The sequence below is a fragment of the Electrona antarctica genome, assembly GCF_951216825.1.
Source record: "Electrona antarctica genome assembly, chromosome: 23".
Lineage (NCBI taxonomy): Eukaryota > Metazoa > Chordata > Actinopteri > Myctophiformes > Myctophidae > Electrona > Electrona antarctica.
In genome coordinates this window covers 38507825-38522824 of record NC_136804.1, presented here as the reverse complement: position 1 = coordinate 38522824, position 15000 = coordinate 38507825, and the positions used below count along the sequence as shown (strand labels likewise).

Sequence of the window (15000 nt, the reverse complement as noted above, 5' to 3'; positions counted from 1 at the left end):
CGTTAGCATGTTCTGGCTAACCCAATGGCACATAGCGTTAGCATGTTCTGGCTAACCCAATGCTAATGGCACATGGTGGTTTAGTGTTGGCATGTTCTGGCTAACCCAATGCTAGTGGCACATGGTGTTTTAGCGTTAGCATGTTCTGGCTAACCCAATGCTAATGGCACATGGTGGTTTAGCATTCTGTCACTTTCAAGATTTTTCATTATTTATTTATTTTACAAGCTTCCATCGCGGCACAAAATGACGCACTGTGAGCTTCTATAGATCTGCTATTTTTGAGAAGCACTGTGTGCAGAGTTTGCAGAATGTTGCAACATAGTCAGTGTATATATACGGCAGCTAATAACGCCTGAAATTCTACGGATGCTTTCCCGCTGAGTGAAGGGTTGTGTTAAGGTTGTTGTCTCCTGGGTCAGGTGGCGACTCCACTAAGGGTTGTGTTAAGGTAGTTTGTCTCCTGGGTCAGGTGGCGACTCCACTAAGGGTTGTGTTAAGGTTGTTTGTCTCCTGGGTCAGGTGGCGACTCCACTAAGGGTTGAGTTAAGGTTGTTTGTCTCCTGGGTCAGGTGGCGACTCCACTAAGGGTTGTGTTAAGGTTGTTTGTCTCCTGGGTCAGGTGGCGACTCCACTAAGGGTTGTGTTAAGGTTGTTTGTCTCCTGGGTCAGGTGGCGACTCCACTAAGTGTTGAGTTAAGGTTGTTGTTTGTCTCCTGGGTCAGGTGGCGACTCCACTAAGTGTTGAGTTAAGGTTGTTGTTTGTCTCCTGGGTCAGGTGGCGACTCCACTAAGTGTTGAGTTAAGGTAGTTTGTCTCCTGGGTCAGGTGGCGACTCCACTAAGGGTTGAGTTAAGGTTGTTTGTCTCCTGGGTCAGGTGGCGACTCCACTAAGTGTTGAGTTAAGGTTGTTGTTTGTCTCCTGGGTCAGGTGGCGACTCCACTAAGGGTTGAGTTAAGGTTGTTTGTCTCCTGGGTCAGGTGGCGACTCCACTAAGTGTTGAGTTAAGGTTGTTGTTTGTCTCCTGGGTCAGGTGGCGACTCCACTAAGGGTTGTGTTAAGGTTGTTTGTCTCCTGGGTCAGGTGGTGACTCCACTAAGGGTTGAGTTAAGGTTGTTGTTTGTCTCCTGGGTCAGGTGGCGACTCCACTAAGGGTTGTGTTAAGGTTGTTGTTTGTCTCCTGGGTCAAGTGGCGACTCCACTAAGGGTTGTGTTAAGGTTGTTGTTTGTCTCCTGGGTCAAGTGGCGACTCCACTAAGGGTTGTGTTAAGGTTGTTGTTTGTCTCCTGGGTCAGGTGGCGACTCCACTAAGGGTTGAGTTAAGGTTGTTTGTCTCCTGGGTCAGGTGGCGACTCCACTAAGGGTTGAGTTAAGGTTGTTTGTCTCCTGGGTCAGGTGGCGACTCCACTAAGTGTTGAGTTAAGGTTGTTGTTTGTCTCCTGGGTCAGGTGGCGACTCCACTAAGGGTTGAGTTAAGGTTGTTTGTCTCCTGGGTCAGGTGGCGACTCCACTAAGGGTTGTGTTAAGGTTGTTGTTTGTCTCATGGGTCAAGTGGCGACTCCACTAAGGGTTGTGTTAAGGTTGTTGTTTGTCTCCTGGGTCAGGTGGCGACTCCACTAAGGGTTGAGTTAAGGTTGTTTGTCTCCTGGGTCAGGTGGCGACTCCACTAAGGGTTGAGTTAAGGTTGTTTGTCTCCTGGGTCAGGTGGCGACTCCACTAAGGGTTGTGTTAAGGTTGTTGTTTGTCTCCTGGGTCAGGTGGCGACTCCGCTGATTGGCCGGTGGCCGAGAGCAGGAAGGCACCGCTGGTGGCCTCGGACAGCTCCTCCTCTGGAGGCTCTGACAGCGAGGAGGACGACAAGAAGGCCTCCCCACCATCAGCCAAGGCCTCCCCACCCGCCGCCAAGGCCTCCCCACCCTCAGCCAAGGCCTCCCCAGCCGCCTCCACCGATGCCAAGGCCTCCCCACCCGCGGGCACCGATGCCAAGGCCTCCCCACCCGCGGGCACCGATGCCAAGGCCTCCCCACCCGCGGGCACCGATGCCAAGGCCTCCCCACCCGCGGGCACCGATGCCAACAAGAAGGCCGACCTCAAAAGGTAAATGTATATTATATATTTTTCAATGGCTTAGCCTTGGTCAGAAACGGTCACATATTTGAGACGACATTATCAGATTCGGGGGTAAATTATAGACTATACCTGGATCTACATTGCTAGATAAATTAATTCGGGGGAGGAGAGGAGACTCGAGGAAAGCCTGGGTGAAAAAAACATCACTTTTTGGCTTGCAGAGTAAATCTTTGGTTGTTTTATGACTGTTTCTCTGTGTTGTGTTTCCTGCAGTGAGGAGAGCTCGCTGTCTCTGGAGAAACTGTCACTGTCGGATGTTCCTCCAAAGGACTCTCTACCCACGCAGCCCGATAGGAAGTACGTTTAACCACATTTAACCACGCAGCCCGATAGGAAGTACGTTTCTACATGTGACCAGTCTCGCGTTGCCAGACTGTTGTCTGGAGCAACGGAAGCTCTGATCATGAGTAAAATATAAATGCTTTCGTCATACAGTCTGGAGCAACGGAAGCTCCGATCATGAGTAAAATATAAATGCTTCCGTCATACAGTCTGGAGCAACGGAAGCTCCGATCATGAGTAAAATATAAATGCTTCCGTCATACAGTCTGGAGCAACGGAAGCGCCGATCACGAGTAAAATATAAATGCTTCCGTCATACAGTCTGGAGCAACGGAAGCTCTGATCATGAGTAAAATATAATTGCTTCCATCATACAGTCTGGAGCAACGGAAGCTCTGATCATGAGTAAAATATAAATGCTTCCGTCATACAGTCTGGAGCAACGGAAGCTCCGATCATGAGTAAAATATAAATGCTTCCGTCATACAGTCTGGAGCAACGGAAGCTCCGATCATGAGTAAAATATAAATGCTTCCGTCATACAGTCTGGAGCAACGGAAGCTCTGATCATGAGTAAAATATAAATGCTTCCGTCATACAGTCTGGAGCGACGGAAGCTCTGATCATGAGTAAAATATAAATGCTTCCGTCATACAGTCTGGAGCCTGGAGCAACGGAAGCTCTGATCATGAGTAAAATATAAATGCTTCCGTCATACAGTCTGGAGCGACGGAAGCTCTGATCATGAGTAAAATATAAATGCTTCCGTCATACAGTCTGGAGCGACGGAAGCTCCGATCACGAGTAAAATATAAATGCTTCCGTCATACAGTCTGGAGCAACGGAAGCTCTGATCACGAGTAAAATATAAATGCTTCCATCATACAGTCTGGAGCAACGGAAGCTCTGATCATGAGTTATAAATGCTTCCGTCATACAGTCTGGAGCAACGGAAGCTCTGATCATGAGTAAAATATAAATGCTTCCGTCGTACAGTCTGGAGCAACGGAAGCTCTGATCATGAGTAAAATATAAATGCTTCCGTCGTACAGTCTGGAGCAACGGAAGCTCTGATTATGAGTAAAATATAAATGCTTCCGTCGTACAGTCTGGAGCAACGGAAGCTCTGATCATGAGTAAAATATAAATGCTTCCGTCGTACAGTCTGGAGCAACGGAAGCTCTGATCATGAGTAAAATATAAATGCTTCCGTCGTACAGTCTGGAGCAACGGAAGCTCTGATCATGAGTAAAATATAAATGCTTCCGTCGTACAGTCTGGAGCAACGGAAGCTCTAGCCCTCGATGAGATTCCCTCTCGTCCAAAGGGCAAAATGAAACATAAACATGTATTATTCCTGTTACTTTTTTTGTGTGCTGAGCTTGGTCTTAACTCCGTGTCGTTGTGTCTCCCCCCCAGAGAGGATACGCCACAGCCCCCCGAGGTGTCCGTCGTCAACGGGCCCGTCTGAGAGCAGCAGAGGCACAACCTGGACGGGATGGACCGCTGCCCACAGAGGCAGAACCCCCCCCCACCCCACCCCTCCCCCACCCTACCGATCTGGATGGGCCGGATGCCACAGACTGTTTGCCACTTCCAGAGTGACTCCCCCCCCCTCCCCCCCACCCAAAAAAAATAACCTCACTTCAACCTAATGGATTTTTTTTTTTTTTTTTTTTTTTTACTGAATCTCTCTGCCATGTTATTGGACCTGGACACTGCCAATCAACACCAATAATGAGGGGGCGGGACATGTAAAAAAAAGAAAAAAAGGAAAAGAAAAAGAGAGAAGAAGAGTCTGAGGAGGAGAAACAAAGACAAACGGAACAGGAGCAAAAAAAGAGGAGTTCTTTTCAAAGCCTTTTTCTGATATTGCACATAAATCTCCGTGCGGTTTTAATGTAGCAGCGAATCTTTATCTTTTAAAACACGACAGAGAGAGAGAGAGTCCGATGGAGCGTAAAACACGACAGAGAGAGAGAGAGTCCGATGGAGCGTAAAACACGACAGAGAGAGAGAGAGTCCGATGGAGCGTAAAATAAAATGTCATTATTTTTTTAATTTCCCAGAAGGATTTTCTCTGCTCCTCGATTCCCTAAATCGAGGTCCGTTTTGGGAGCCGCCGAATCACGACGAGACATGCCGTAAAGAGGATAGCACAGGTTAAAACTATGAATGAAAATGTATGCCTCAACAATGAATACCTTTCTCTTAGCCCCCCCCCCCCCCATCGAGCTTAAACCCATTTAGACCTGAGGACGATTCTACAAAATGTCTTCTAAATCCTGACCCATGTTTCTATGTCAGTGGTTCTCATACAATTCCATGTCAAGGACCCCCAGAATTATATGTAATCGGCCGCCGACCCCCATCTGAAAAGATGTTCCCCCAGAAGCAAAGATTTGAGTTAAAAACGTTCGCTAAAACAAACACATTTTCACGATTTTTCAAAAAATAGCAGACCTATACAAGCTCGTAGTGCAGCTATGTGCTTGTAGATCTGCTATTTTTCAACAGCTAAAGTATAACATAATGCTTCAACCCCCCCCCCCCCCTCCCCCCCAGAAGCAACGATTTGAGTTAAAAAACATTTGCTGTGAAAAGAATATACATTTAAAGATCTGCGCCACGTTTTCACGATTTTTCAAAAAACAGCAGATCTACAAGTTCTATCTGCTGTTTTTCAGCAGCTAAAGTTTAAAATAATGGTTAAAGTTGGTTAAAAGCTATAAAGGTGACACAGTAGACGCGTCCTCGGGTCTGAATGGGTTAAGGCAGAAAGCACTTAAATGCAGCCACTTCCTCCACGTGATAGCACAATGTTTAAGTGTTCTGGCCTTCGTCTATACCGCCCCCTGGTGGTGGAGGAGTTAAGTGTTCCTTTCATCTCCGCTGCTCATCTTGTCCCCCTGATGTTCCTTCTCCAGGTTTTTTTTTTTACCAAACTTTTCACCTTTTTTTTTTTTCTCCATCTTTTAGTTTTTTTTGGTTTCCGTTTGACGAAACATCTGCCTGTGCTTCTCTTTGTACGTTGCCAGGTTTTATGACGAAGCACCCGCGTTGCCAGGTTTTATGACGAAGCACCCGCGTTGCCAGGTTTTATGACGAAGCACCCGCGTTGCCAGGTTTTATGACGAAGCACCCACGTGCGCGTGTGTGTTGTTCCAGTGTTGATTTCGTCGTCGAAAAACTATGACGGAAAATGTCCGTCGACTACCTTTTTGTTCACCGACAACCTTAACCCATTCTGACCTGAGATCAGATTCTAAAAATGTCTTCTACATCCTGACAGTTTTCTGAAAAAGCTATGTTTCTATGTCAGTCGTTCTTCGATTTTTCAAAAATAGCAGACCTACAAGCTCATAGCGCGCCACTCGGTGGCGCGCTATGAGCGTGTAGACACAAAGGGCTTCCCGCCCAAAATGGGTTAAGCTATCATGACTAAAACGAAAGACTAAATATACTGACAATTTCGTCAACAAATAAAAACTAGACTAAAATGTTAGGGAGGGTCTAGTGGAGAAGAGATCTTTTTTGTGGTTGTGCTCGGGTGTTGCGCTCGGAAAATTGCAGATCTACAAGCTCACAACGCTTCCTGCTGCGACGCGTCGTAAGCTTGTAGATTGGCTATATTTTCAGCATGCAACCAAGTGTAAAATCTGCCATTACGACACCATTCAAGGCCCGACAAAATACCATTTTTGTCGACAAAATCAACTGTAGATTCGACTAAGTCGTAGAGTCGACTAAAATCGTATATTCTTTTTCAACTAAAACTAGACTAACACTAAAGCATTTCAGGTGACAAAAACATGACTAAAACTAAATTACATTTTATTCACAAGACTATACGACAAACTAAATCAAGATTTACTGTCAAAATCAACACTGGCTTCACCATATTTCTGATGAAACATCGTCAAGGTTTCTGATGAAACATCGTCAAGGTTTCTGATGAAACATCGTCAAGGTTTCTGATGAAACATCGTCAAGGTTTCTGATGAAACATCGTCAAGGTTTCTGAATGTCTTTAAAGATGGAGTGCCGTGATTCATTTCCCCTAAAACATGATCAGGTGTACAGAAAGTGTTAAAATTATGTTTTTATGTGGCCACACCCACCAGTTCATGAATACACATACACAACACCTGGGGGTCTATTAGAGTAATGTTAACTCCATAGACACATACACAACACCTGGGGGTCTATTAGAGTAATGTTAACTCCATAGACACATACACAACACCTGGGGGTCTATTAGAGTAATGTTAACTCCATAGACACATACACAACACCTGGGGGTCTATTAGAGTAATGTTAACTCCATAGACACATACACAACACCTGGGGGTCTATTAGAGTAATGTTAACTCCATAGACACATACACAACACCTGGGGGTCTATTAGAGTAATGTTAACTCCATAGACACATACACAACACCTGGGGGTCTATTAGAGTAATGTTAACTCCATAGACACATACTAAACAGAAAAGGTAAAAAATTCACAGGACTCCATCTTTAAGTGCTTCTGGAGAGTCTATTAAGGAAAGGGGGGGGGAAGGGGGGGCACAGCTCTATAGTATTACTGTCTTTTTGCTCATTTGTGCAATAATGTCAATTAGCCATTTATTATTTAAAAAAGAAATGAAATTCAACATTTATGAACCAAGAATCAATTTAATGACGACAACATCATCATTGGCTTTAGTTTATGGGCAAAACGAAATTTGGATAATCTCAATTTGAGGTTTTTTTGATTATTATTTTATTTTTTTGTCTTTTTGTTTTTCCTGTTTGTATTGCATGTATAAATAACCGGGTTCTCTGTTGACCTACTAGTGAGCTGAGACCTGATTGGCTCTCTGTTGAGCTAGCTAGTGAGCTGAGACCTGATTGGTTCTCTGTTGACCTAGCTAGTGAGCTGAGGCCTTCTGATTGGTTCTCTGTTGACCTAGCTAGTGAGCTGAGACCTGATTGGTTCTCTGTTGACCTAGCTAGTGACCTGAGACCGTCTGAGTGGTTCTCTGTTGACCTAGCTAGTGAGCTGAGACCGTCTGATTGGCTCTCTGTTGACCTAGCTAGTGAGCTGAGACCTTCTGATTGGTTCTCTGTTGACCTAGATAGTGAGCTGAGACCTTCTGATTGGTTCTCTGTTGACCTAGCTAGTGAGCTGAGACCTTCTGATTGGTTCTCTGTTGACCTTGCTAGTGAGCTGAGACCTGATTGGTTCCCTGTTGACCTAGCTAGTGAGCTGAGACCTGATTGGTTCTCTGTTGACCTAGCTAGTGAGCTGAGACCTGATTGGTTCTCTGTTGACCTAGCTAGTGAGCTGAGACCGTCTGATTGGCTCTCTGTTGACCTAGCTAGTGAGCTGAGACCTGATTGGTTCTCTGTTGACCTAGCTAGTGAGCTGAGACCTGATTGGTTCTCTGTTGACCTAGCTAGTGAGCTGAGACCTTCTGATTGGTTCTCTGTTGACCTAGCTAGTGAGCTGAGACCTGATTGGTTCTCTGTTGACCTAGCTAGTGAGCTGAGGCCTTCTGATTGGTTCTCTGTTGACCTAGCTAGTGAGCTGAGACCGTCTGATTGGCTCTCTGTTGACCTAGCTAGTGAGCTGAGACCTTCTGATTGGTTCTCTGTTGACCTAGCTAGTGAGCTGAGACCTGATTGGTTCTCTGTTGACCTAGCTAGTGAGCTGAGACCTTCTGATTGGTTCTCTGTTGACCTAGCTAGTGAGCTGAGACCTGATTGGTTCTCTGTTGACCTAGCTAGTGAGCTGAGACCTTCTGATTGGTTCTCTGTTGACCTAGCTAGTGAGCTGAGACCTGATTGGCTCTCTGTTGACCTAGCTAGTGAGCTGAGACCTTCTGATTGGCTCTCTGTTGACCTAGCTAGTGAGCTGAGACCTTCTGATTGGTTCTCTGTTGACCTAGCTAGTGAGCTGAGACCTGATTGGTTCTCTGTTGACCTAGCTAGTGAGCTGAGACCTGATTGGCTCTCTGTTGACCTAGCTAGTGAGCTGAGACCGTCTGATTGGCTCTCTGTTGACCTAGCTAGTGATCTGAGACCTGATTGGCTCTCTGTTGACCTAGCTAGTGAGCTGAGACCTTCTGATTGTATTGATGACTTCTATTCTTTCAGTTCTTATCTTGCTACCCTCCCCCCCCCCCCCCCCCCCCCCCCTTTTAAATCAACCAAACATTATCTACCTATATTCAAATATTATCTACATTTAAAGTAATTTTACAAGCAAATCTTGAGATGAACCGTCTGGTGTCTGTTCCTGTTTTTCCTTCTCTCCCACACTGAGCACTTATACTTCCTTCCAGGGGCAAAAAAAAGAAAAAAAAGTTGCTGTTGCATTTTTTTTTGCGTCTGATGAGACTGATGCTGTTTTTGTTTTGTTGTTTTTAGTTTTGATTTGTTTTTGTTTATTTTTAGGAGCGGGGTTCTGTTCAAGACAGGATCAATGTGGTTCTGTTCAGACAGGATCAATGTGGTTCTGTTCAGAATGTGGTTCTGTTCAGACAGGATCAATGTGGTTCTGCTTCGTACCACAACTTTATAGTTGTACTTGCATACAAAAAAAAATCACTTGACAGCTATTGGAGATCTTTGATCATTGTTTAAAAGATTTGAAATTAAAAAAGTGTCTGGTTGACCACTTTAATACCCAAGGCCTTCAGTATGTCCCCAAAAACACAAAGCTTCCTTCATTTCATGCCATAGAGCAGGGGTTCTCAACCCGTGGGTCGTGACCCCCCCGGGGGGGGGGTCGCCAAAATATTGGGGGGGGTCCCCAAAAAAATACTTTTTTTTTCTTTTCTTTTTTTGCCACTGAATGGCTAGCCTCGGAAACGTTTTTATTTCCAGGGAGAAAAAAAAAGTCTGGGTCCGAGTCCACTTCAATTCGGCATAGAGTAGCGCAAACATCGCTCACTCTCTGCTGATTTCTGATCGTCTGCGCCTTTGTTAAATTGACGCACACATATACACACACACACTCCTCTCTCTCTCTCTGTCGCTCTAAGTAATTAGTCTCATGTCGCACAGCTGCGCATAGTTTCTCCCGGCGAATCCTGCCAGGAGAAACTATGCCATAAAAAGCATAGGAGAGTTCTAGGCTACTGAATGGCTGGAAATGGAAATGAAGAGTTTACATAGTACACATAGTACATGGAAATGAAGAGTTTACATAGTAGGCTACACATAGTACATGGAAATGAAGAGTTTACATAGTAGGCTACACATAGTACATGGAAATGAAGAGTTTACATAGTAGGCTACACATAGTACATGGAAATGAAGAGTTTACATAGTAGGCTACACATAGTACACATAGTACATGCATAAACTTTCCTTAATGATTATATCTATTTTCAGTATATATTTATGATGTATTTTCGCTATTATTAAAGATAAAGACAACTTTATTGTCCATTAAATTGACATAAAATGGAAATTCGTCGTTGGCACACCGGCAGTCAGTTACAACAATAAAACATTACAAAAAATACACGGGTGCATTAAAATACTATATAAAAATGCATTCACATTAACACAACAGTGATCATGAGCAGTGGAGATTAGACTATTTAAACATTTTCTTATTTAAAATGTCCACAGCAGTTGGCACAAACAAAGTTTTGTAACCCTTCTTTTTTGCTAATTTTGCCCTAAGCCTCCTGCCCGATGGCAACAAGTCAAATTCAGAGTGAAGAGCATGGGTAGAGTCATTGTAAATCTGAATTGCTTTTCCTGAAGTTGCAATTGTTTTGTCTCCAATGATCTTACTTGCCTGGTTGACTACCTGGGTGAGCTTGTTTTTTATCTCTAACTGAGAGATTCCCAAACCAGGAAGTGAGAACTCTCTCAGTGAGTGATCTATATACCATGGTCAGGGTGTATTTACTGGCATTAAAACGTCTCAGTTTGTAGCGGTCAATTTGTATTGGGGGTGGGGCGGGCGTCGCGAGACACGGCCAAAGCATTTCCGGGGGTCCCCAGAGGGGGTCCAAAACGTATAACTATCAGGACAGTTTTCTGAAAAACCCTATGTTTCTATAGCAGTGGTTCTCACAGGGTTAAACCCTATGTTTCTATATCAGTGGTTCTCACAGGGTTAAACCCTATGTTTCTATATCAGTGGTTCTCACAGGGTTAAACCCTATGTTTCTATATCAGTGGTTCTCACAGGGTTAAACCCTATGTTTCTATATCAGTGGTTCTCACAGGGTTAAACCCTATGTTTCTATATCAGTGGTGCTCACAGGGTTAAACCCTATGTTTCTATATCAGTGGTTCTCACAGGGTTAAACCCTATGTTTCTATATCAGTGGTTCTCACAGGGTTAAACCCTATGTTTCTATATCAGTGGTTCTCACAGGGTTAAACCCTATGTTTCTATATCAGTGGTTCTCACAGGGTTAAACCCTATGTTTCTATATCAGTGGTTCTCACAGGGTTAAACCCTATGTTTCTATATCAGTGGTTCTCACAGGGTTAAACCCTATGTTTCTATATCAGTGGTGCTCACAGGGTTAAACCCTATGTTTCTATATCAGTGGTTCTCACAGGGTTAAACCCTATGTTTCTATATCAGTGGTTCTCACAGGGTTAAACCCTATGTTTCTATATCAGTGGTGCTCACAGGGTTAAACCCTATGTTTCTATATCAGTGGTGCTCACAGGGTTAAACCCTATGTTTCTATATCAGTGGTTCTCACAGGGTTAAACCCTATGTTTCTATATCAGTGGTTCTCACAGGGTTAAACCCTATGTTTCTATATCAGTGGTTCTCACAGGGTTAAACCCCATGTTTCTATATCAGTGGTTCTCACAGGGTTAAACCCCATGTTTCTATATCAGTGGTTCTCACAGGGTTAAACCCTATGTTTCTATATCAGTGGTTCTCACAGGGTCAAACCCTATGTTTCTATATCAGTGGTTCTCACAGGGTTAAACCCTATGTTTCTATATCGGTGGTTCTCACAGGGTTAAACCCCATGTTTCTATATCAGTGGTTCTCACAGGGTTAAACCCTATGTTTCTATATCGGTGGTTCTCACAGGGTTAAACCCTATGTTTCTATATCAGTGGTTCTCACAGGGTTAAACCCTATGTTTCTATATCAGTGGTTCTCACAGGGTTAAACCCTATGTTTCTATATCAGTGGTTCTCACAGGGTTAAACCCTATGTTTCTATATCAGTGGTTCTCACAGGGTTAAACCCTATGTTTCTATATCAGTGGTTCTCACAGGGTTAAACCCTATGTATCTATATCAGTGGTTCTCACAGGGTTAAACCTCATGTTTCTATATCAGTGGTTCTCACAGGGTTAAACCCTATGTTTCTATATCAGTGGTTCTCACAGGGTTAAACCCTATGTTTCTATATCAGTGGTTCTCACAGGGTTAAACCTCATGTTTCTATATCAGTGGTGCTCACAGGGTTAAACCCTATGTTTCTATATCAGTGGTTCTCACAGGGTTAAACCCTATGTTTCTATATCAGTGGTGCTCACACCATTTCATGTCAAGGACCTCCACTATGATATATATTTGGCCGCAGACCCCCATCTCAAAATGTGTTGTTCCAGGGACCCCCAAAGATTTGAGTTCAAACCGTTCACTGTGAAAGAATGGGTGCGTTTGGAAATGCGCACCGGGAATGGGGTCAGTTTGTTGAGTGTGGTGGGCGGTGACGTCACAGAGTGCGTTGAGTGTGCCTTATTTACGAACGACCACAGCTGTGACGCAGTCACACCGGACGACCCCAGCTTCAGGGTAGGGTCGCTCAGTGCGGGCACTCGGCACGCCCGGTGCGCAGCGCACTGGATTTTCGAACGACAAGAGAGCACACCGGTGCGTTCAGGGCGCATTTCTGAACGCACCCAATACAGTGCATCCGGAAAGTATTCACACTCCTTCACTTTTACCACATTTTGTTTTGTTACAGCCTCATTTCAAAAGGGATTCAATTCGTTGTTTTCCTCATCAATCTACACACAATACCCCATAATGATGAAGTGAAAAAAGTTTTTTCGAATATTTAAAAATAAGAAACTGGAAAAACACATGTACATAAGTATTCACACTAAGTTGAGGCACCTTTGGCAGCAATTACAGCCTTAAGCCTTTTTGGAATGATGCTACAAGCTTGGCACACTTGAATTTGGGGTATTTCCCCCCTTCTTCTCTGCAGATCCTCAAGCTCTGTCAGGTTAGACGTAGTCTCGCGTTACCAGACTGTTGCCTCCGCGATTTCCAAACGCTTCATCATACAGTCTGGGCCAACAGAAAAGGTCTCATGAGTATCCGGATACAGCGGAAGTGGAGCCTCCTCGCCACTTCCGTTTCATCTTTACAGTTGCGCATATTTATCCTAATATAAATAGAAAACATCTAAGGCTATAGCTTGATGCTTAGCAGAAAAGGAAATAAAAAAATATATTTTCGTGAACGGAAATGGCAGCTTCCGTTACTCATGGGGGCTATAGTCCCAGACTCTATATAGCATTCCGTTACTCAGCTCATGGGGCTATAGTTCCAGACTCTATAGCATTCTGTTACTCAGCTCATGGGGCTATAGTTCCAGACTCTATATAGCATTCTGTTACTCAGCTCATGGGGCTATAGTTCCAGACTCTATATAGCATTCTGTTACTCAGCTCATGGGGCTATAGTTCCAGACTCTATATAGCATTCTGTTACTCAGCTCATGGGGCTGTAGGTCCAGACTCTATATAGCATTCTGTTACTCAGCTCATGGGGCTATAGTCCCAGACTCTATATAGCATTCTGTTACTCAGCTCATGGGGCTATAGTCCCAGACTCTATATAGCATTCTGTTACTCAGCTCATGGGGCTATAGTTCCAGACTCTATATAGCATTCTGTTACTCAGCTCATGGAGGCTATAGTCCCAGACTCTATATAGCATTCTGTTACTCAGCTCATGGGGCTATAGTCCCAGACTCTATATAGCATTCTGTTACTCAGCTCATGGAGGCTATAGTCCCAGACTCTATATAGCATTCTGTTACTCAGCTCATGGAGGCTATAGTCCCAGACTCTATATAGCATTCTGTTACTCAGCTCATGGAGGCTATAGTCCCAGACTCTATATAGCATTCTGTTACTCAGCTCATGGGGCTATAGTCCCAGACTCTATATAGCATTCTGTTACTCAGCTCATGGGGGCTATAGTCCCAGACTCTATATAGCATTCTGTTACTCAGCTCATGGAGGCTATAGTCCCAGACTCTATATAGCATTCTGTTACTCAGCTCATGGGGCTATAGTCCCAGACTCTATATAGCATTCTGTTACTCAGCTCATGGGGCTATAGTTCCAGACTCTATATAGCATTCTGTTACTCAGCTCATGGGGCTGTAGGTCCAGACTCTATATAGCATTCTGTTACTCAGCTCATGGAGGCTATAGTCCCAGACTCTATATAGCATTCGGAGATTGTGGCATAGTTGTCTGTTAACGCGAGACTAGGTTAGACGGGGAGCATCGCTGCAAAGCTATTTTCAGGTCCTTCCAGAGATGCTCAATGGGGTTCAAGTCTGGGCTCTGGCTGGGCCACTCAAGGACTTTCACAGAGTTGTCCTAAAACCAATCCTTCGTTATCTTAGCTGTGTGCTTGGGGGTCGTTGTCCTGTTGGAAGGTGAATCGTTGACCAAGTCGGAGGTCCTGAGCGCTCTGGAGCAGGTTTTCATCCAGGATGTCTCTGTACACTGCTCCATTCATCTTCCCCTCTATCCTGACAAGTCTCCCAGTTCCTGCCGTTGAAAAACATCCCCACAGCATGATGCTGCCACCACCATGCTTCACCGTAGGGATGGTATTTGCCAGGTGATGAGCGGTGCCTGGTTTCCTCCAGACGTAACGCTTGGCATTCAGGCCAAAAAGCTCTATTATATTAAAAGCTCTATATATTTTGGTTTCATCAGACCAGAGAATCTTGTTAATAATGGTCTGAGTCGTTTAGGTGCCTTTTGGCAAACTCCAAGCGTGATGTGAGTGACGCCCTGTCATGTGACGCCCTGTCATGTGCCTTTTATTGAGGAGAGGCTTCGGTCTCGACCCGGCCCTGTGAGTGACGCCCTGTCATGTGCCTTTTATTGAGGAGAGGCTTCGGTCTCGACCCGGCCCTGTGAGTGACCCCCTGTCATGTGCCTTTTATTGAGGAGAGGCTTCGGTCTCGACCCGGCCCTAAAACGTCGGGTCGGGCCTGGCCGGGTTTGTGCAGAATTTGAGAACTCTACACAGAGTAAATTGAAACGTCAGTCAGCACCATCTTCATAATAGATAAATACACAAACAGACAGAACAGAACTATTATTTTTTATTATTATAAACAAATTCAATATATATATTTTTTCTTTCATGTTTTCTTTCACGTTTTAGGCCCGTCCCGGCCCTAAACCGTTGGGTCGGGCCTGGTCGGCTGGTGAAAAGGGCCTCTAAAGTCTCAGAGTTACAAATGATCAGACACATCTTGGCTTCATCGCCCGTGCAATAAACTCAAGTATTCATCTGGTTTTCAGGGAGATCCCTGCACTCACGGCCTCACG

General features: G+C 44.6%; 2 protein-coding genes and 1 long non-coding RNA gene across 9 annotated transcripts in view; 1 reads left to right on the top strand and 2 right to left on the bottom strand.

Annotated features, from left to right (window-relative positions):
- Positions 1-4331, top strand: part of LOC306916473 (serine/threonine-protein phosphatase 6 regulatory subunit 2-like) — a 49257-nt gene extending 44926 nt beyond the window's left edge. For all 7 annotated transcript variants that reach the window (XM_079494356.1, XM_079494355.1, XM_079494354.1 and 4 more), the window contains 3 exons: positions 1759-2098; positions 2345-2428; positions 3833-4331. In XM_079494356.1, coding sequence (XP_079350482.1) covers positions 1759-2098; positions 2345-2428; positions 3833-3884 — 476 coding nt within the window. In that variant the 3' untranslated portion in view covers positions 3885-4331. The remainder of the gene's footprint in view (positions 1-1758; positions 2099-2344; positions 2429-3832) is intronic.
- The window catches only part of LOC306916647, a 571903-nt gene that overhangs the window by 345980 nt on the left and 210923 nt on the right, over positions 1-15000 (bottom strand). The window lies entirely within an intron of this gene.
- Positions 5967-14173, bottom strand: LOC306916319 (uncharacterized protein; the record flags this gene model as incomplete). The annotated part of the gene is made up of 3 exons (XM_079494153.1): positions 5967-7248; positions 7326-8545; positions 14066-14173. The coding sequence occupies 3 exons, from the start codon at positions 14171-14173 to the stop codon at positions 7182-7184; spliced, it is 1395 nt and encodes a 464-aa protein (XP_079350279.1). The 3' UTR covers positions 5967-7181.